A 22,620-nucleotide genomic window follows, 5' to 3' on the forward strand; every position below is an offset into this window, starting at 1 on the left:
CTGGGGAGTGAACCAGCAGATAGAAGATCTTTCTTTCTGTCCTCCTTCTCTCTTTCTCTCACTCTGCCTTTCAAATAAATAGATCAATCTTAAAATAACACCCTGGTAATAAACCACCAGAGAAGTACTCTTGCTTTTCTAATCACCTAGTCTGGCTTAAGGAGTTCTGTCAACAAGTATGTACAATTACCACTTGTATTAGAAATTCAAACTTTTGAAGGAGATTTGAAATCATATAAAAGGGTCATAGAAAAGGCCAATATAGCTCTCCAAGGACCTGTTCACAATAAATACTCTATTCTGTTTTTGCTTTTACCATCTTTTATTCTAGCACCCTCTCCTCACTGCCTTTTTGACTCTTGGCATAGTCATTGCCAGAAGAGCTTTAAGGTATTAGATTGTATGCCCTCTTTTGATTCATGTACTTCCCTACGTCTCAAACCACTGGAAATACTACAAATGCTGTGTTCGCTGGGCAAGCTTGTACCTCAGAGTTGCAGCTCTCCCACATGATTTCAAGTACTGCTTCAATATCGCCTTAAGCCTTTCTGCTACCTAGCAACTTGTGCTTACTCAACCTGGGAACATCATTATCCTCCGTTCTTTGTGCACATCTGAGCCAGAGACTTACAAAGAGGCAAATGTCATTTCTGCTGTGCCGCTATCCTGTTGTCCATATGCCCTTCCATTCAATATTTTGATGCCAGATCCTGTGACAGGTGTTGAAGGAATAAGACAAAATCCTTGATCTCATGTTCTAGTTTGGAAACAGCCATGTACATATTTACAATGCTGCATCACTAATTATTGTCACCACCATGATTGTTTATTGAGTGTTTACAGTGTGATAGGCACTTTGCTAAGTATTTTATATACTCTTGATTCAATAGACCTGTGAGCTAAGTACTCTTATTGTCGTTCATTTTATAGATAAAGAAATTGGAGCTCAGAGGGATTTAATTATTTGTTCAAGTGCAGGTAGCCAGTAAGAGGCTGACTTAGGACTCAAATCTGGTTTGGTCTACCTCTAATGCTCTTAATCACTATACTGCCTCTCAGTATAGTATGACAATTATTTCAATGAATTCAATTGCAAGCATCAAGTAAGGCAGGTATGTTGAAAAACATGACATATGAGCATCAAAATGCTCCCATACAATTCTTTTCCTCTGGTGTGGTGGATTAAAGATGAATACAGATTCCTTGATACTCTTCCCATCAAGAGGTGGCATCTATAGCCCCCAGCCCATTTTGAATCTGTATTGGTTCTACAACTGCTCTGACAAGTAGAATATGGTAGAAGGGATTTTATGTTCTTATTCAGGCCCAGGACTTAAGAGACAGACAATTTCCACTTTTTCCCCTGGGAATGCCTGCTATGGGAGCTTAGAGTCACCATGTGAGATATCCCACTACCATGCTGGAGAGACCATGTGGACATGGCCTTAGAGTAAATGGAAAGGGAGGGATCCAGATGATTCCAGTCTTTGTGTGTGTGTGTTTGTGTGTGTTTTAGAATTTTATTTAGTAAATATAAATGTCCAGAGTACGGTTTATGGATTACAATGGCTTTTTCCCCCTCATAACTTCCCTCCCACCCACACCCCTCCCATCTCCCGCTCCCTCTCCCATTCCATTCACATCAAGATTCATTTTCAATAATCTTTATATACAGAAGATCGATTTAGTATATATTAAGTAGATTTCATCAGTTTGCACCCACACAGAACATAAAGTGTAAAATACTGTTTCAGTACTAGTTATAGCATTAATTCACACTGGACAACACATTAAGGACAGAGATCCTACATGGGGAGTAAGTGCATAGTGACTCCTGTTGCTGACTTAACAATTGACACTCTTGTTTATGGCGTCAGTAATCTACTTAGGCTCTAGTCATGAGTTGCCAAGGCTACGGAAGCCTTTTGAGTTCGCCGACTTCGATCTTATTCCGAAAGGGTCATAGTCAAAGTGGAAGTTCTCTCCTCCCTTCAGAGAAAGGTACCTCCTTCTTTGATGGCCCATTCTTTCTACTGGGATCTCATTCTCTCCCTTTTTTATTCTATCAGTTAGTATTAGCAGACACTAGTCTTGTTCATGTGATCCCTTTATCCATCCTTACCAAGATGCTATGCATCTGAGTGAAGTCTTGGAACCTCCAGACCAGACTGCCATAACTAAGGTATCCCAACTGATATCATATAGAAGAGAAGAATTACCCATTTAAGTCCTGCCTAAATTTCTCATCCAGAAAAATCTTAAAATAATTTATTTAAGCTACTAATTCTTTTAAAAGTAACTATTTTATCTATTTGAGAGAGAGAAAGAAAGAGATGAATGATCTGTTAGTTCAATCCTCAAATGTCTGCCACAGCTGCTGACTCCCAACACACACATAAGCAGGAAGCTTGAGTTTGGAGTAGAGCCAGAACTTAAACCCAGGCACTCCAATATGGGATGTGGCTCTACCAACTGGTATTTTAATGCTGTCCTCAAAGCTACTAACTATAAGGTAGGTTGTTATATAGCAATGGATAAAGAGAATATTCAGCATGTCCAGGGTGTGGTGTGATTGGTTAATAGGGCAAACTATTTTTGAAAAATGAAAATAGAAAGTACATTAAGCACCTGAACTAGATAGATCACAGTTTTTCTCAGGTTAACCAAAAGGTGCATTGCAATCATGCAGGGCCCCAGAACCACTGTACTGAGCAATTGCTGTCATTATACTATTGCTGTGTAGAAAGGCTAAGCAGGACTAATGCCAGATGACTGACACTCTACTAGATGTATTAAGACTACAGTTGTGGTGCCAGCACTGTGGCGCAGTGGGTTAACGCCCGGGCCTGAAGCACTGGCATCCCATATGGGTACAGGTTCAAGAAAGGCTGCTCCACTTCCAATCCAGCTCTCTGCTTTGGCCTAGGAAAGCAGTGGAAGATGGCCCAAGTGCTTGGGCCCAGAAGAAGCTCCTGGCTCCTGGCTTTGGATTGGCGCATCTTTGGCTGTTGCGGCCAATTGGGGAGTGAACCATCGGATGGAAGACCTCTGTCTCTCTCTCTCTCTCTCTGTAACTCTGACTTTCAAATAAATAAATAAATCTTTAAAAAAAGACTATAGTAGTCTAAAAAACCCTAGAAACCTGAGAGGTTTCCTATCTGATGTCTGACAGACACCACACATGCCCAGTTATGGTTCAATCCTTGATATTTTACGGCAGGCAGGTTTATGACGGCTTTCTTCTGGTAAAATGCAATCTCTACTTTCATAGCAGGGGAGAGGCATGGCATTCAAAATTCTAGCTGTTAATTAATTGAGTACTTATTAGTTTCTAGGCTTAATATACATCATCTAACTTAATTTTCACAACAATCCCAAGTGATGGCAATATCCCTATTTTACACATGAGGAAATTGAAGACCAATTGAAGACCAGGAATAACATAGTAAGTAATGTCAAACAGTAGGTGGCCCTTACTAACCATGTTGTAACCAACAGATGCATGATTCCCACAAAATATTCCACAAAGATCACAGGCACACAGAGGGGAAAAGGATGCTTTTTGTCAGATTAAGCTTAGTACCTATCTACTTGGTCCTGTAGCAAGTCTTCAAATGTTCCCATCCACAAGTCTACCTTAGGGTTGCCTATCTCTACAAGTAGGTTTTTCTATTAGGATATTTGATACAAGTATTGCTACAGTGTTAGGTAACTTAGGGGCCTATATTTTAAAGCTTTATTTATTTCTATTTGAATGGCAGAGTAACAGAGAGGGAGAGACAGGGAGAGGGAGAACTCTCCTATCGGCTAGTTCATTCACCAAATGCCTGCAATAGTTGGGGCTGGGTCAGGCTGAAGATGGAGCCAGGAACTCTTATCTGGGTCTCCTACATGGGTGGCAGGAATGTAAGCACTTTGCTAGCATTCTCTGCCTTCCCATTAGCATTAGCAAGAAGCCAGATTGGAAGCAGAGATCCAGGACTCTAACTGGCACTCTGATATGGGATATGGGTATCCCAAGTAATGAGTTAACCTGCTGTGCCACAATGCCCACCCCAAGAGCCTCTTTTTAAAATTCATTGTTTCAATTTTGGGCCACAGTAGACTTTGGAATTGTGGCAATGTATGAACTGGAGGTGACGCATTTACCCTTCTGCTCGTATTTTCAGAACTGGACCGTGATTCTGGCTGGCTGTAAGCTCCTTCCCATCAGAAATGTTCTATCTATACTTAGTGGTTTCTTCCCCATTCAAGTACCCCTGCCTCCACAAAGGCATTTTCAATCTTTCAGGTGTTCCAGAGACCAGTGGGCACCAGGAGCTAGTTTGTACTCAAAATAAAACCACTGATATTAAATCATAGATTACCCAAAAAAGTGTTCCAAATAGGATCTAATTACTTATGCACAATTAAGCTATTTTATAGTAAATTATGATTCAAATTCAGCTACACTTTTCTGGGACATTATCGTTATTTCTTTAGAGTTTCTATACAATTCACTGGAAAATTAAGAATGATACCTGAACATTGAGAAATTTTAACCGTCTCTAGTCCTGACTGCCTCTTGTCTACACAAATTGTTTAAAAGACTTTGCAGGCAGCCAACTTGGAGAGAGAACATAGATTTCTAGGACAGCCAGGCTGACTTCCAAGATGATCCTGGACTTACTGCCAATACTTTTGGGAGCCTAAGTTCCCAAAATTTTGTATAGTGACTGTCAAATTCTATGAATATCTGTTCTGCTTCCACTGATGATAACAAACCAGCAAGTAAGTGGGGCTTGAGTGGGTTATATGGCACAATTTCAGTTCACCAAGGCTATCCCCAATATATCTCAACTTTGATCTCAAACTTCATCCAATGGAGCTTTATTCCTTTAGTGTGAGGTCTCGCACATATCTAGTTTTCAAGTCTGCTTCTTCCCATTCATTTACATTGTATTCTTATCTTGTTAGAACATATGATGGTTCAGGATCATGCCCTCAACTCTCATCCTGGATGCCACCTTTGGAAGGACATTAATGAAAACATTTCCTATTATTTTCATGGTTTCCAATTTTCAGTGATAAATAAAATAAGTATAATTTTATTGTAATCATATAATAAACTATATTTTTATTTATATAATAAAATATATTTGAGGTTGCCAAGAAAATATATATGGAAAAATAGCAGAGAAACTAACCAATCTACCATTCATGCTGTTCATAAAGGACACAGCATGTTAACACCAAAACACAGGAAATCTATAACACCAAATAAAGGGCAGTCCTTTCAATCAAAAAAATTAGCTTCATGAAAAATTCACTGTATTTTTAATTTTTAGATTCTGCAGAAGAAAAGGGAAAGTAATATTGACTGGTCCTGGGCTACAAGCCAGTGTTTGGGCTTTTTAGATCACTCAGCTACTTTACCCAGTACACTCCCCCAGCCCCATACATGACACTCCTTGTGAAAAATTTCTTTCAGAACTACAATATAACACATACACAGACACACTTATAGGGCCATGAAAAGTTTCACTTCCCCTGAAGACTGGTATATGTTCTCTTCATGGAAAATGTAAAACATGTAACTGAACAAATTTCCCCTTTTTTGTTTTGGCTGCCTGGTTGCAGGTGCAGTTCAACTTTAAAAATGGGGTAGGGGGCCCAGTGCTGTGGTATAGTGGGTAAAGCCACCACCTGCAGTGTCAGCATCCCATATGGGCACCAGTTTGAGACCCAGCTGCTCCACTTCTGATCCAGCTCTCTGCTATGGCCTGGGAAAGCAGTAGAAGATGGCCCAAATCCTTGGGCCTCTGTACCCACGTGGGAGATCTGGAAGAAGCTCCTGGCCCCTGGCTTTGGATTGGTCCAGCTCCAGCCGTTGCAGCCATCTGGAGAGTGAACCGTTGGATGGAAGATCTCTCTCTGCCTCTGCCTCTGCCTCTGCCCCTGTGTAACTCTGCCTTTCAAATAAATAAATAAATCTTAAAAAAAAGAAATGTGGTAAGATCTAATGACCTATACATTTGAATTCTAATTAACCTCCCTACCTGATCTTCACCTTCTATTCTCATTTATATTTTCCCAGATGCTGTTTTATTTTATTTGTAGTTTTTACTTGTATTATAATATTTCCTATAACCTTCCTCAGAGTCTTTGTGGAAGGAAGCAATATAATTCAACTCAATAGTAACTATTGTCCCCAGACTACAAGTACATACTCTTGCATACTTTCCAGTCATTGATGCACTATTTCTCCTGCCGAGAATGTTCTCAGTTCTTTTCCCCTTCCTAACATACTCCTATATATTCCTGGGAAGGTATCTCAAATGTACCTCTTCGGTGAACCTTCCCTGACCATTATCTACCTAACACTCCCCTTCACCCCACCATGGTTAAAAACATTACTTTGTAAATGCTTATACTATAACACTTGCTATGTTGTATTATAGTAATATTTACTTACTTATTTATTCTTAAAGACTAATTTATTTATTTGAAAGGCAGACTGAAAGGGTGTGGGGAGAGAAAGAGAGAGATAGACAGACATCTTTCATCTGATGATTAACTCCACAAATGGCCACAATGGTTAAGGTGGGCCAATCTGAAGCCAGGAACCAGGAACTTCTTCTGGTTTTCCCATGTGGGTGCAGGGGCCCGAAGATTTGAACCATCTTCCGCTGCTTTCCCAGGTACATTAGCAGGATGGATCAGAAGTGGTGCAGCTGGGACTTGAATCATCACTCCAATATGGGATGTTGGCATTGCAAGCAGTGGCTTAATTCGCTGCACCACAATGCCAGCCCTGTGTAGTGATAGTTTAGTTTGTTACCTCTGCCATTGGACTGTGAGAGTTTAAAGGCAAGGACTGAGCCATGCCCACTTTGGATCCCTTTGGTGCAGCTCAATATATTTTTTGAAGGTTTTTATTCAATGAATACAAATTTCATATGTACATCTTTTAGGGATATAGTGTTTCCTCCCCCCATTCCTGCCCTCCAACTCCCACTCCCATCCCACCTCCCACTCCCTCTCCCATTCCATTTTCCATTAAGATTTCTTAATTGACTTTATAAATAGAAGATCAACTCTATACCAAGTAGAGATTTCAACTGAGCTCAACACTTTTTAATGAATCGATGGCTGAATCAAAGAATAAAAGAACAAAATGGATGGGAAGTCTTTAAGCTGTTGACAGTAATGGCAGCTCATACCTAAGAATGGGTTTTATTAAGACATGGGACTTCAAATGTACTGGAGTCAGTATGAGGGCAGGAATCTTTGTCTTTTTTTATTCACTGCTTGCTTGCCAGGGCTTCTCCCATTACCTTGCATGCAGCGGGCCTCAGTAAATACTTCTTGTATGAATGAATGAATAAGCAAGTAGTTTCACTCAGATCTTTCTTAACAGTTTCCATGGGGAGTTTTTTTTTTAATTTAATGGCTATTCCTGTCACCTTGTATTTATTTATTTCAGCTAGCTAAGGCTGTGCAATTCTTATCTCTAAGATCTTCCAGTCCTTGAGCTTTATGTACTTCTACAAAGGCTTTAAATAGTTTAAACTATTTCCACATAAAAATAACTCTACAGCATTTATCTACACAAACTGTGATGATGACTGCCTCAGTATCTATATTTGGTGGAGTAGTCCTTGGGAGACACAACTAGGCCTTGGCCTTTTTGGGTACCTCGATACACGGTCTCTATTATGTTGACCATATCCTGATTGTCCTCCATGGCCCAGTTAATTTTGTTGTTGCTGACAGCACTCAAGTCAATCATGATGTACTCTGTTCCTGAAGAAAGACATGACAGTACATGGATTGTATAACACACACATTTTGTTAAGTCAAGTAGTTCTACAATATCTACAAGATAAATAACTGCAAAATTTTTAACCTTTTCAGCTATCCTACAGTGAACCTCATCCATTTTCATAGAAGTAGGGTCCTATCCTTTCCTCTGACCTGATCTACCAGCCAGCCACAGTACAAGTATGGTGGTATATGTGACATCTTGGAGACTTAGCTAGATACTTGTGGGCATGGATGCACTCCATAGGGAGTACAGAGAGTACTAAACTGGGTAGGATTCAAGCTTATTTTGGAGAGACGTTCATTCATTCAATTTGGCATAATGTTTTACATATTACTGGCTCCGGTACAGTGTCATGATAATGAACGGTGCTCTCCTTTCTCAGGATCTCAACTAATTTGCCACTGAAAACACACTCTATTTGTAGAATACATGAAAAATCACACAAAGCCCAAGTGCAGGTTTCCTTGAGGAGCTTGCAGGACAATGGACAGAGATGAGTCCAACACTTTCATTCATTCTTTCTGTCCTTGTCATAGTTGACCTGTTCGGTACAATGAGAACTGTATACCTAAAAATAACAGTGCCAAGAGATGGGCAGAGTCTTGCTCTAGGAATAAGGCCTACGAGTTCACATTTTCCAAGATCTCCCATTGCAGAGATACAGGGGAGACACCGGATGAGGAACTCTTCTCTTTAGGATGTTACAAGCTCCACATGTGGCTGCTAATTGAGGGGATAATGGAAGCAACAAGCAGTATTCAATAATAATTCTTTAATAGGCCCATCTTTGGATTTATCTAGGATGACTGAGGCTGAACAATGCTCTTTAATCAGAACACTTGACTTGAGTGCCACTCTTCATGGGAAAACTAACATTAGTCTTATTTGGCCAGTTTAGCCAAGCAAATACTCTTGCAGGAAATATAGCTGCCAGCCATAGGGGACCTCCTTACAGACCATCATTTCATATTAACTTCATTGAACATCAGCTGTACAAAACACCACATTAGATGAAGGGAAGCTCCACACCAAACCCTAGAGATGGCTCATCTCTGCTCTCAACCAATGAAGATAATAATTATGCCAGACATTGCCTTCAAGACATGCATGTGTCTAACAGACTTGTCAGCTATGACAGTATAGATTTGAGCTCTCTAGGGGAAAGTCAGGGAAGCTTATATGTCACTTGTTTTTCATCAGTTCTAAAAGGCTTTTCTATCGTCACAGACTGGCCAGATGAAACAGGACAAAGAACAGTCTGGTGGCTCAGTAGGAAATCTCCTGAGGGGCAGAAAAGTAGCTGAATTACTGAGCTATCAATAGGTGACTTCAGGGAACAGCTCCACGAGGTCTATTTGCTGCCTTTTTCCATTGTAAGGAATCTTGAAGGGGTTAGGACAGGATTAGGAAGATGTTTTAACCCACTTGGATAAAATGTTAACATCATAAAGATGGCAGGTACCTGCTTCCCAGATATTTACATATATTACATATACTGAAATATATTTCCCTCCATATTTACAAGCAGGCATGAACACTATCACCTGCATACTGTTCTCTCCACCTGCCACTGTCCAGTGTCTCACTGGGGAATAATTTCACCTTTGCATTCATTTTCTTTTACTGTTCTTATGACTACAAGTAAACATAATTCAGCTTTCTTCAAGTCATATATCATATGTGTACTTGGGACAATAATAACTGCTGAGTTAACTGAGGGATTACTGTGTACCAAGCCATCATTCTAAGGCTTTACAATTATTGACTCATCAATCCTATGACATAGGTGCATTTATCTTCATTTTACAGATGAAGAAACTGAAGTATAGAGAGGTTTAGTAACTTGTCAAAGGTCATGTAGTCAGTTAATGGTAGACAAGGATTTGAACTTGGTCAGTCTGGATGCAGAACACACATTTTATCTCAGTGGTCAACTGCCTTCTAAGATAATAGAGAGGAGAAAAATCAATTCAAACAGAACTTAAGTGATTTTATACATAGCTCAACAAAGTATGTCTTAGTCTGTGTTAGTGTCCCTTGTGCTTTAAGAAAAGAGGGGAACTACTGAGCTAAATATTAGCATTTCCAATACCAGACTTCCTATGAGCTATGAGTCAAATAACTTTCCTTGTAGCAGAGCAGCAGGCAAAAATCACTGTATTGCAAGGTTGAAAGGGACCCCCAAGAAGACTTATTTTTTTTTCTTTTTACAGTTCTTAAGTAAACGAGGAAAAGGGGGCTAGAGGTAGAAATTAAAACAGCTCTTGAAGGTTCAAATGTCTGGTTGGAGCTGGATGCAGGGAACACTCATTAAAATTAACAGGGGCTGCATAACTCCCAAATACTTTCTATGTAGGTGGGAGCATAGCAGCCATTTGAGGAAGTGTGTTAGTACGTCCTTTACCTCAAAGAGCACATAGTACTACTAATAGTACAGAGTTGAGCATCCCTAATCCAAAAATTTGAAATCCAAAATGCTTCAGTATTCAAAACTTTCTGAGTACTAAAATAATGCCACAGCAGAATATTCCATATTGAACCTCATGTGATGGGTTGCTGTCAAAAGACAGATGTACTAAAAATATTGGATAAAACTACCTTCAGCCTATGTGTGTAAGGTCTATTTGAAACATAAATGAGTTTCATGTTTAGATCTGGGTCCCCTCCCTTATTACATACATGCAAATATTCAAAAATAAAAAAGAAATCTGAAATTGAAGACACTTCTTATTCAAGCTCTTCCTGTTCTAAGTATTTGCTCTTCATCTGTAAAATGTAAATGACAGCACCTGTCATGGAGTTGTTATGAGGATTGATGGGTTAATATATGCAAAGTCATTTTAAAAATAGTTATTAATTTGAAAGGCAGAATTACAGAGAGAGAAATTGATATATGTGTGTGTATGTATATATGTGTGTGTGTGTGTGTGTGTGTGTGTGTGTATATATATATATATATATATCTTCCATCTATTGTTTCACTCCCCAAATGACTACAATGGCTGGGGCTGGGCCAAGCCAAAACCAGGAGCCTAGAACTCCATCTGTGTCTCCAACATGGACGGCAGAGGCTCAAGTACTTGGGCCATCTTCTACTACCTTCCTAGGCACATAAGCAGGGAGCTGGGTTGGAACTGAGATAGCTGGGATTCAAATGGGTGCTCATATAAGATGCCAGTATCACAGGGACAGTTTAACCTATTGTATGACAACATAGGCCCCATATGCTAAGTCTTAGAATGATGCGTAGTGCACAGTAATCCCTTGACTTATAAAAACAATGATAACAGTCAGTCTTTATTGAGTGCTTAATATATGCCAAGCACTTTTCTAAGCATATTATTTAATCTTCAAAGCAATCCCAAGGGGGTAGATCCTATAATTACCCCATTTTACAGATAAGGAAGCTGAGATACGGAGATCAAGTAAATCGCTCAAGGTCACACAGCCAGGAAGCAGCAAGTACTCAGACCCAAGCATTCTGACTTCAAAGCCTGTGTTGTTAAGCATTAAGCAATGTATTATCTCTGCAGAAATAGTCCTCTGAGGGGCTGGCAATGCACACTGGTTAAACTACCACCTGCAATGCCCATCCCTGGCTATTGTGGCCATTTGGGGAGTGAACCAGTAGATGGAAGATCTCTCTATCTTTCTTTATCTCTGCCTTGCAATTAAATAAAAAAAAATTTAAAAAAAGAAATAGTTTTCAGAGCTATTGTTAAGGAAACCTATGCTAATCTTCTAGCCCTATTATTGTGCCCTATTCAAGCTTTAGGCCTATTAATGATTGCTTGGAGGAATTTTTGCTCTTGGTGCTAGGCTTTTTCTGTTCCGCATTATAGAAGAGTGGCTAAATATTAAAGATTACTTTGTGAGCACAGATTTACTCTTAGATGTGGTAATTTACAAATAATCTTGTATCAGTTAACATCTAGCTCCCTTGGCCTCAAAGCACAAGTAGTTTCAAGATTTTATTGGGGCATTTATCCATATGAACCAGACCATTATAACTAGGGAATATTTAAGCTGAATGAAATTGCCTAGTCACCTTAGACTATAAGCTATTATGACCCAGGACAACTCTACATGGAGCTATAATATATAATATTTCAGGCAAATTATATTATAATGAAATAATGAAGAAACACTAAATAAAAACTCATTTCTTATTTATAATGATTATTAGAAATATAGTAATAATTATTTTCAGAGTATTTTAATAACATTTTTGAGCATGTACTATGTGCTAAGCACTGTGGTAAGCATGATTTAATTCTCATATCAACTCTAGAAGTTAGCTACTATCAATCTGATTTTATGGATGATTAAATTGAGTGTTGTAAGATGCTTAACTTCAAGATCAAATATTGAAGGAAATAGGTCTGGAACTGTGGCAGATTAAATCTGGAATCTGAGATCTTAACCACTCTACAATATTGGCTCCCATAGTAACATCCATTGATCCCAGATTGGCCCCAGTATCCATTTAGAACCTAAGTAGATCTGTGAACCAACCATTCAAGTGCTACAAAGATTCCTGGTTATTCAATTTAATCATGGTTGGTCTAATACAGGAAGATATAGCCTAGCCAACCATAGCTCATTGTTTGAATCATAGTCTGGTATAACTGTTCTTTGCCTTTGCCTCATATAGAATTTAGATTCCTTTTTTTCTCTACCTATTTCTCATTCTCTTATCTTTTTCTCTTCATATTTGGTGGCTTTTATGATTGTTTCCTGGCATTCAATGTAAAAATGTTTCTTATTTTATTATTGGTATTATTGTTACCTAACTTACCTCACTTACATTATAACCTATAAGAATTGATCTGGTCTGGAATTACGAACTTATTTTGGGGGGGGGGGAAGGAGTAGCTACTGCATAAGCAAATGGCAAGACAAAGTAGCTTCACTGTGGGTTAGCTTCTTAACTCTAATGAGCTTATGGATTATCTGGGGATTTTGTGAAAATGCAGCTTCTGATTCAGTAGATCTGGGCTGGGGCCTGAAATTTTGTGATTTCAATAGATCCCATATTATACAAAGCAGACTTTGAGTAGCAACATTCTAGACTGACCCGGTGCTGTCCTGCTTTTAAGTAGGATCACAAGGAAATGAATCTGGGGAGGTTAATGTTTAGGCTGTTTAATAAGCCATCCCAGTATCTCTGATATGGTAGTTCCCTAATGTCTTCACAAATCCCTTGTAATGGTTAATTAAGTTTCACTGTCCAGAAAGCTTTATTGTGTCTAAACTACACCCTTCAGCTAATGTCCATACCATCTCTTTTCCTCTCCTTTAGGAATCCATGATTTTGAAGATATCTACGCCATGTTTATTTGCCTCCTAAAAGAAATCTATAAATTCAGACAAGGCTTCTAATTCCTTGTCACAATCCTGTTGCTTGTTATTTCAATGAGCTATTTAAATGGTCGATGACTCTATCTTGCATCAGATATACCTTCAGCTTGCCTCAAGTGCAATAGTGAGTATACTAGTAACTAATGGCCACTCGGCCTATAAAGCTCATATTACAAAAATGCACACTCTAGGCAGAATCTGGTAAATGTCAACTTCAAAATAAGTTGTGTCATACTGTTATATTTATTACCACATGGTCAATAAAAAGAAACACTTGTGAGGTGATTAAAAATAACATACCAGGTAAAATTGGTTGTCCAGCAATTCCCAGCGGTGCCATTCCAAGATTATTCATTGCCGTGGCCCATGCAGTGGGATCAGACATAGGTAGTGTCATTGCAGTAGAATCCACATTCAGAGTTCTACTATTATCAGCTGAAAAGAAATGACAAGTCAAATAATTTTTTGTGTCAAGGTTCTAGTATCCAGTTTACTTACCAACATAAACTATGGCAAACTCTTTACAAAACAGTCTGATGGACAGTGGTAGATGAGGTCTCAATGCCAGCTTTCTTACAAGGAATAAAACAATACAGCTTGAACTGGCAGGAAGTCATGGAATTTGAAAGTAATTTAGCAGATGGCATTTCAGTATAAGTGATTCCCTTCATTTCTCCCACCCCCCTTCCTTCCTTTTCTTCATTTTGTTCCCAAGTGTATGTACACACCACAGGGTCTTGGGATGATTAAGAAGTTTCCTATTCTTTTCCATCTACTAGCATATGATTACTTCAGCAGCTTCTGTCCAAACTACTCATGCTTGCAAACCAAGAAAAAAATCTTAGAGTTTCTGTAGTTGGCAATAAAATATGAAAATTGTACTACAGATGCAATTTCACATCTTAGAGGCAGTAGTATAGAAAAGAGCTGGACACGATCAGCAGATATCAAGCTATTCAATTGTACATTTGGGGGGGGGGTGGTGGTGGTTAGTGGAGTACCAGAGAAAAAGTAGACAGGAGACATGCCCACAGCCTTCAAAGGCTGTACAATCTAGCTGCTGAAGAGATTGATCATGATGGTGATAATTATTACTATTATCACCTCCACCCATCACTACCACTAATTATTGCACATTTACCATATACCAGGTAAAGCACTTAGCTTGCGCTGAACCGCATGAGGGAGAAGACTACTTATATCTACATTCAATAGGTAAGAAGATTTGAAAGGGTACTGTGTCCAAGGTCATACAGGACTGTGTACTTTTTAGCCACTCTGCCTGAGTATCTTCAATTACATTAGAATTACGAAATAATGAGACTTGAATGGTATAGGCCAGAAGTGTTATTGAAGTTTAAGGAATGAAGAATGGAAGAGCTACTGTGGCCTTAGCAAATAGGAGATACTTCATGGAGAAGACAGAGTTTTAAAAAAATGAGCCAGATTTCTACACAACTACTATTGAGTGATGTGTAGTTATTAGATAGGTAAAGAAGAAAGGAGAAGACATTTCAGAAGCAGACATGACGTAAACAAAGACATTAAAGTGGGTTATATATGTATGTGAATGCACATACTGCACAGATGGAAGAGATATAGTCATAGGCCATCTGAGTACAAAAAGACTTTTATTTTCAGAAATTTCCTTCTGACTACTGATAGCTACAGAAAAAACTTCCATGACTTTTCTCCTACCTTCCAGTGTGCACTTCTAACAATTACACCCCCAAAGCAACTCTGTTCTAACAGTCGATTGTGAAAGACCATTGTATGCTTCCAATCTGGCAACATCAGGGATGATCCTTGGTTGGTTTATTTATACATGTGCTATTTTGGTCACTGATTGGTCAGAACAAGCAAATGCAAATTTCTAAAGACATTATTTCTGAAATATTAGTTTTTGACATTCTTCTGCACTGCCTTTATTTCTTCCCTCATAAGACTCCCCACAAACACACATACAGTGATTACTGGCCCTAGGAGTTCATTAATGCAGTCAGAAGTCACATTTCAGAACTGGTGACTTCTTCATCTGCAAGAACTGGAGTCCTCGTACTCAGTTTTCAGTGCTCTCTCACAAACACATATTTTAAGGCTAGAAAAACCTCTTGTAACTATTACCAAGAAAACAAACAAGAGGTATCATTTAAAAAATCCTTTGGGTAAAGAGTTCACATGGCTACAATTAGGTCCACATACACTCCCAATCCTAGCTACTGAAGACAAGATTTTTAGGGAATGTTACAATTGGAAGAAACCTTTAGACTTTACTGCATTTGTACCCTGATTTTCTCTGGTTGCTGGAGAATGACTCCTAGATGAAAGAGGCAGGTTTGGAAGGACTTGACCTCAATGTAAAACAACCTACTCACTGGCTTTGTAATCCTGGGAAATACGTAAGAAAACCAGAAACTCTTCTCCACAAAGGATTTTGAGATCAAAGAATGAGATTTTACAATGTGCCAACCTAGCCAAACTCTGGACTAACTTGGGGCAAGGGTGGGGGTGGAGGAGAGAGAATGACCTAAATCATTAGCTTTTTAAAAGGACAACACAGTATTACTGTTTTTAAAATGTATATTAATTCGAAGTGCCAGTTAAAATGTTAGCAAATAGGGTTCCTGCTAGGCTGGTTTACATGAACAGATAAGGAACAGCATTATTTTGCCACAGGGAATGTTGTTCCTAACTTCTGGAAAAGTTTTGCCTTAAATGCCCTTCTCATCTCCTTCCCATCCCCCAATATCCATCCCCACCTGTCAAATACTACTCATTTTCCAAGGGACATCTCCACCTTGTCTATGAAGCTACCACACTGGAATTAGTTACTCCTTCTTATGTGTCCTCATAACACTGCATCTATAATTTGCTTTTCATATGCTTTCTGACTCTCTCTTTCTTCCAACCAAACTTTTTTTTTGACAGGCAGAGTTAGACAGTGAGAGAGACAGAGAGAAAGGTCTTCCTTCTGTTGGTTCACACCCCAAATGGCCTCTACGGCCGGCGTGCTGCGCCAATCCGAAGCCAGGAGCCAGGTGCTTCCTCCTGGTCTCCCATGTGGGTGCAGGCCCAAGCACTTGGGCCATCTTCTACTGCTTTCCCGGGCCACAGCAGAGAGCTGGACTGGAAGAGGAGCCCCGACCGGGACTAGAACCTGGGGTGCCAGTGCCACAGGCGGAGGATTAGCCTAGTGAGCCGTGGTGCCAGCTCAACCAAACTTTTTGAGTCTTATTATATGCCAGGTTCTGTGCCAGTGACTGGGAATACAGAGACGAACAAAACTCATTTACTGCTCTGGAAGAACTTGCAATATAGTGAGAGGCACAGTCATATAAACAACTAGATATGAGGCACAGTCATCTAAACAACAAGATATAAATTATTGTAATAAGTACTATAATAAAATTGAGTAAAGTGCTATGGGAACACAATGGAGTAATTAAAAGTGTGGGACAGGGTTTGGGTGTATACATTCGGGGTTGGGTAGTAGAGGAGATAAAGAATGCCAGGGAAGCCTTCACTAGGAAAGAAGTAGTTGAAATGAGTCTTTTAGGAGGCACAGGATTTTCTTCCAGGCAATGAGTGGAGGTTTGAATAAGAATATTCCAGGAAGCAAAAACAACAGATATCTACTATGAACTGGAATCATAGTTACTGAGTAAATGTCTCTCTTCTGCTAGCCTGCCTGCTCCTTTGGTCAGGGAATGGGTTTTAGGTACTTTTGCTTCCCCATTTCTTAGGTCAGCATCTAGTACAAAGCAGATATTCAAGAAATACCCGAATGAAAGAAGAAAATCAAATTATATTGATTTTGGACAAAGTAAGCAATGTATAAAATGACATTCAGTGATTGTATACCTTTTAAAATGATAAATTGTCTTAAATGAGCTGGCATGATTGCTAAGCCAATTCTTTTTCTAAGACAACTAGACACATGCAAGAATTTGCTTAGGATTACAACCAGGGATAGTTGCACCCAACTAATAATTCAGTTTGATCTCACCAGCTAGAATCATTTTCCCGTCTAGGCACAATCATACATATAAGCAAGCTTGAAAAATTTTAGTTTAAAGAGCAATCCCAGATGATCATTTCTGGCAGCAATCTGGAATTAAGGTCCACATTAACAAAACATACTGTGCTAGACATCTGTTTAGAATTACCACTGTGTGGTGGCAAAGTTAAGTTCTGGCCTGATTAACTTGTCAGACTGGAGATGGATATCCAGCAATTTTTTGAAGTGTTTTATCAAAGTAGACCTATGCTGCTAGAGGAAGAGATTGCTTATTTTCCTATAATCGCTGGCAGTAGCCAAGAATATTCAAAAGGTAAGTTACTGAAGGCTACAGTTATTGAATGGACTTCAAAAATCCCTTTCCCGAGTCTGAAGAATATGTCCAGACATGCTGGTTCTCCTTTTCTGATGTGTGACAACTACTCAAGAGGTCAGAGATTGTAGAGTGGTGGTGAATAAGTAAGCACTTTGTAGATAATTTGACTGAAATATGGCACTTTGGAATAAGAGTACATTGGCACCAAAACAATAAAAGCTTTGCAAGTGACCGTTCACTTTAATCGGTATTACTCCATAACCATTAAATCACTGCCATCTGTTTATTTTTGTATTGTTTATGCACTGCTGACTAATTAGTCAATACTAACAAAGTTATTTGATATTGTAAACTACACACACACACACACACACACACACACACATTCTGTGATACATTCATCCTGTGGTGGAGTTAATTATTTCACATATTTCCTTTGAAACAAGGACACAATTTTGGTGCCACCTCTCCAGCTATTGTCTATTATTAAGACAAAAACTCTCCTTCTCTGACAATTTACTCTCCTATAATTCTCTTTCTTGTGTCCAGGCTTATCTTCACTGGTTTTTATGTGTCCTGTAATTTTGTTACACAGTATTCTGTAAAGCAAGGAAAGGATTTTGTCAACAAACATTTAATGAAAAGACATTAAGAGTAGGAAGCAATCCTGCCTAGTGATCAAGAGCATTGGTTTGGTAGTCAGGTGGCTCTGGACTAGAGTCTAGCTCCACTCTCTGGTGACTGTAATGTGCTCATTCTCTTTTTTTCTTCTCTTCTCTTCTCTTCTTGCCTGGATGTCTTCCAGATTTTAGTTCACATTTGCTGTACATTCATTGAACATTTTCCACATGTCAGGCACTAGTCCAAATGTTGAGGACATTATGGTGAGCCAAACAGACTCATCCTTGGCCTTATGGAACTTACATTCTAGTGAGGAGACAGATATTAAAATATTATTGAATAACTATAATTATATATCATAATAAATGTTATAGATAAAGATCTGAATTTGATGAGAAAAACTGGCAAGCTACAAAACTGGGAAAATGATAGTATTTTATCTTACAGGTTTCATGAAGATTAAATTAGTGTAGATGAAGAGTTTAGCATGGTTTCTGGCTCATATTAGCACTCAGCAAATGGTAATCATAACATGGTAATAGTCAGGATGATGATGATAAAGCGTCCCCAGCCCTTACTTGAGGATCTCAAGGCCTACTGAGAGACACATGTCTATACATAAATTATTAGAATATATTATATAGATGATGAAATCAAGCCACAACAGTTTAAGTGGTCAGCTCAGTATCATACAGCAATTAAATGTAAAGCAGGGGCCAGTGCCGCGGCTCACTAGGCTAATCCTCTGCCTTGCGGCACCGGCACACTGGGTTCTAGTCCCGGTCGGGGCGCTGGATTCTGTCCCAGTTGCCCCTCTTCCAGGCCAGCTCTCTGCTGTGGCCCGGGAGTGCAGTGGAGGGTGGCCCAAGTGCTTGGGCCCTGCACCCCATGGTAGACCAGGATAAGTATCTGGCTCCTGCCATCGGATCAGCGCGGTGCGCTGGCCGCAGCGTGCCAGCAGCGGCGGCCATTGGAGGGTGAACCAACGGCAAAGGAAGACCTTTCTCTCTGTCTCTCTCTCTCACTGTCCACTCTGCCTGTCAAAAAACAATGTAAAGCAGGAATATGAACTCAGGCAGTTCTGATGCCAATGCTTACAGCCTTACCCATCACACTAAACTCCCAAAGAGTATATTTATTTTCAGTGTTCTCTTAGCTCACTGAATACACTGCTATATTAGCCCTTAGCACACAATATTTTAAATCATTTCTTTCTATGAAACCCTCCCTTTAGAGTCTAGAATCTCTTATTCTTCCTTAGTATTCCCGTTATCTAGACACAATGCCTGACACAGAACAGATATTCACTAAACTATTTTATTTTAAAGATTTATTTATTTATTTATTTATTTGAAAGTCGGAGTTACACAAAGAGAGAAGGAGAGGCAGAGAGAGAGACAGAGACAGAGAGAGAGAGGTCTTCTATCCGCTGGTTCACTCCCCAATTGGCAGCAACAGGCAGAGCTGCGCCAATCCGAAGCCAGGAGCCAGGAGCTTCTTCCAGGTCTCCCACATGAGTACAGGGGCCCAAAGGCTTGGGTCATCTTCTACTGCTTTCCCAGGCCAGAGCAGAGAGCTAGATTGGAAGTGGAGCAGCCAGGACTCGAATCGGCGCCCATATGGGATGCTGGCACTTCAGGCAGCAGCTTTACCCACTACGCCACAGTGCTGGTCCCACTAAACTATTTTAAAAAAAAATTAATGAGGAAATATAAGAGTGTATATAAGATAGTCCTGTACTAATATTCTTTCTAGAAGCAGGTGTCAAGCTATTTAAAACAGGATAATACCCTACTGTTGTATTAAGATAAAATCTCTTTTGAGGAGTTTCTTTTGAGGGTTGAATATTAAGAAAAAATTTTAAAATGGAGAAAGAGAGGAAGAGAAAATAGTGATAATTTGAGGCATTATAATCCTGACATACTGATAATACAAGAAAATCACAATTACAGAGAAACCAACTTCAAGAGAGCTAAGCCTAGGCAGGAAATAATTTTCATCATAGTGAAATTCTTCATGAATAAGAAGGGACTGACTGGAATTTTCTTGGAGAATTTAAGGTAATTCAATTTACTAACATAAATGTGCATGTAGCAGCTGTCCTGTTAGTTCCTGGAGAGCAGGCGACACAGATTTTATCTACTTTTGAATCTTTAGCCAATGGTTATCTCAAAATAGGTGCCAATAAGTAGGCATTTAAATGAGCGAACTTTGTAAGAACACAGTAATTATATAAAAGAGGACCTTACGTTAATGGCCCATTTCATAGCCCCTTAGCCATCTAAAATCTCTCTACATTACACGGGCCTGAACAATGACTTAGCTCTCCAGTCATTTTTGCAGAAAGAAGTTAGTGGCCCAAAGCTGGGTGACACATCAGACCTTTAGAACATACTGGGACTTACACAAATGGTTAATGATAGTGCTAATGAGAATAATAATAATAATGACTAATAAAGGTTAACACTTAAATATGCTGACTCTGTGCCAGGCACTGTTTTAGGTTCTTTATGCATATTAATTTAAAACTCATAACAACCTTATGAAGTAGGTCCTTTTATTAACCCCATTCTACTGTTGAGGAAACAGGAACAGAACTTAAGCAACTTATTCATAGTCAGTCATGCAGCTGGCATGCCATGTAGCTATGATTCAAACCCAGATAGTTTGGCTCCACAATTCCTGCCCTCATCCACTATGCTATACTACATCAGGAGAGTCATGAAGTTGCAGAATATTGGAGCTAGGAGGGTTACACAGATCATAACTAGACTCCATGTTCTCTACTGCAATAGTTCATAATGGGGCTAAGTTTGCTTTGCATGGGCTATTTGGCAGCATTTTTGGCTCTCAGATAGAGGGACAGAGAATTGCTACTGACATCTAGGGGATACAGATGGAGGATGCTGCTAAACAGCCTACAAAGTCCAGGGCAACCCCCTACAATAATGCTCTGGCCCAATTTGTCAGCAGTGCTGAGGCTGAGAAACCCTGCTCAACTGCAGCCGTTTTTGTGTATTCTTACTAGAGAGCTCCTCAACCCCCTGGCTTCTTCACCATCTACCATACGTACAGCCAATCTCAACTTCCACAGTTTCTGCTCTACTCTCTTACATTACTGTACTCCTAAAACTAATCTGATCAACTCTCCCATCCATTCCCCCCACCACTGAGTAATCTATTAACATTTTTAGCATGGTTACTTCTATGTTCCCATCAAAGAAATAATCCCTGTGGTGGGGACTCCAGGTATCAGAGAAGGCTGATGCGTACTGGTTACAGAGTGGTCCTGGGAATAGCACTAGGGACATCATGACAAAGCAAAGAGAAAGAAAGTTCAAAAAACCCTTGCACAGGGGCCAGCACTGTGGTGTAGTGGATAAAGCTGCTGCCTGCAGCGCTGGCATTCCCTATGGGCACTGGTTCGAGTCCCAGCTGCATCTCTTCCAATCCAGCTCCCTGCTAATGAACCTAGTAAAGCAGCAGAAGATGGCTCAAGTACCTGGGCCCATGTACCCATGTGGGAGACCCAGAAGAAGCTCCTGGCTCCTGAATTCAGACCAGCCCAGCTCCAACCATTGCAGCCATTTTGGGAGTGAACCAGCAGATGGAAGATCTGTCTGTCTGTCTCTAACTCTGCCTTTCAAATAAATAAATAAATCTTTAAAAAAAGAACATCCTTGCACAGAACACAGAAAAAAATCCCCATATCTGGCATATTACATAGGACTTTGCATACAGTAGACACTCAAAAAGTATTTGTTTTGAAAGTTCGTATGTCATAGCACTGAACACTGAGCTTTCTGTTTTCAGGCTAAGGGAAAGGAAACAGCAGAATAAATCACATTTTGGGTCTGCATTAAGCCTAGGGCTCAGGGTTTTAGCTTCTACTTGGTATTTACTGCTCATGAAGCAGTATAATGTGCATTCATTTTCACTGAAAATTAACAATCCATCATTGTTTGTGAACAATTCACTGAAGCTCTAGGCATGCTCCACTCTCTCCTGTTCCAGACAACAGTGACGCCACAGCTTGCATCATGGTTTTGCAGGGTATGAAAACTGACAGGGGCTTTTTTAAGACAAGGTTCCCAGAGGCTAGAGAGAGTTGATGCTATTAAACAAGCAGGAGCTTTCACTAGTGCTACCAAGGATGGATCAAAGAGCCACTCAAGGGAATCAAGATATCACAACATATTCTCTGAAGAGAAGGGAAGAGGAAAAATGAGGGATAGAAAAGGGAAGGTATTTATGCCAGCCTGTATAGTAAGTAATCATTTTCCCATGGTGGAAAGTAGGAGATGGTAGCTTGATGTTCAAGGTATTTGAGTGAGAACCTCAGGGTAGCAGGTGTTTCCACAAACTAAACTTCATCCTGGAAGATTCCATTGTTCTAGTCCATAAGCTGGAGGTTCCTAAAAAGAGCCTCCTCCTTTTTTGGGATGGTTATAAGAATATTTAAAGTTTTAAATTAGGTCTAGGGGCCAGTGCTCTGGC

The 22,620-nt window shown here is 39.7% G+C and overlaps 1 protein-coding gene across 50 annotated transcripts in view; it reads right to left on the minus strand.

Moving 5' to 3' along the window:
• The window catches only part of ENOX2 (ecto-NOX disulfide-thiol exchanger 2), a 315,538-nt gene that overhangs the window by 68,843 nt on the left and 224,075 nt on the right, over positions 1–22,620 (minus strand). For 26 of the 50 annotated variants that reach the window (XM_070066497.1, XM_070066484.1, XM_070066490.1 and 23 more), the window contains one exon: positions 13,469–13,603. In XM_070066497.1, the coding sequence (XP_069922598.1) occupies positions 13,469–13,565 (97 nt within the window). In that variant the 5' untranslated portion in view covers positions 13,566–13,603. Of the gene's footprint in view, positions 1–7,677; positions 7,786–13,468; positions 13,604–22,620 lie in introns of all 50 variants that reach the window. The other 24 variants (XM_017349914.3, XM_070066476.1, XM_017349904.3 and 21 more) reach the window with 1 other exon arrangement.

The sequence above is a fragment of the Oryctolagus cuniculus genome, chromosome X, assembly GCF_964237555.1.
Source record: "Oryctolagus cuniculus chromosome X, mOryCun1.1, whole genome shotgun sequence".
NCBI lineage: Eukaryota > Metazoa > Chordata > Mammalia > Lagomorpha > Leporidae > Oryctolagus > Oryctolagus cuniculus.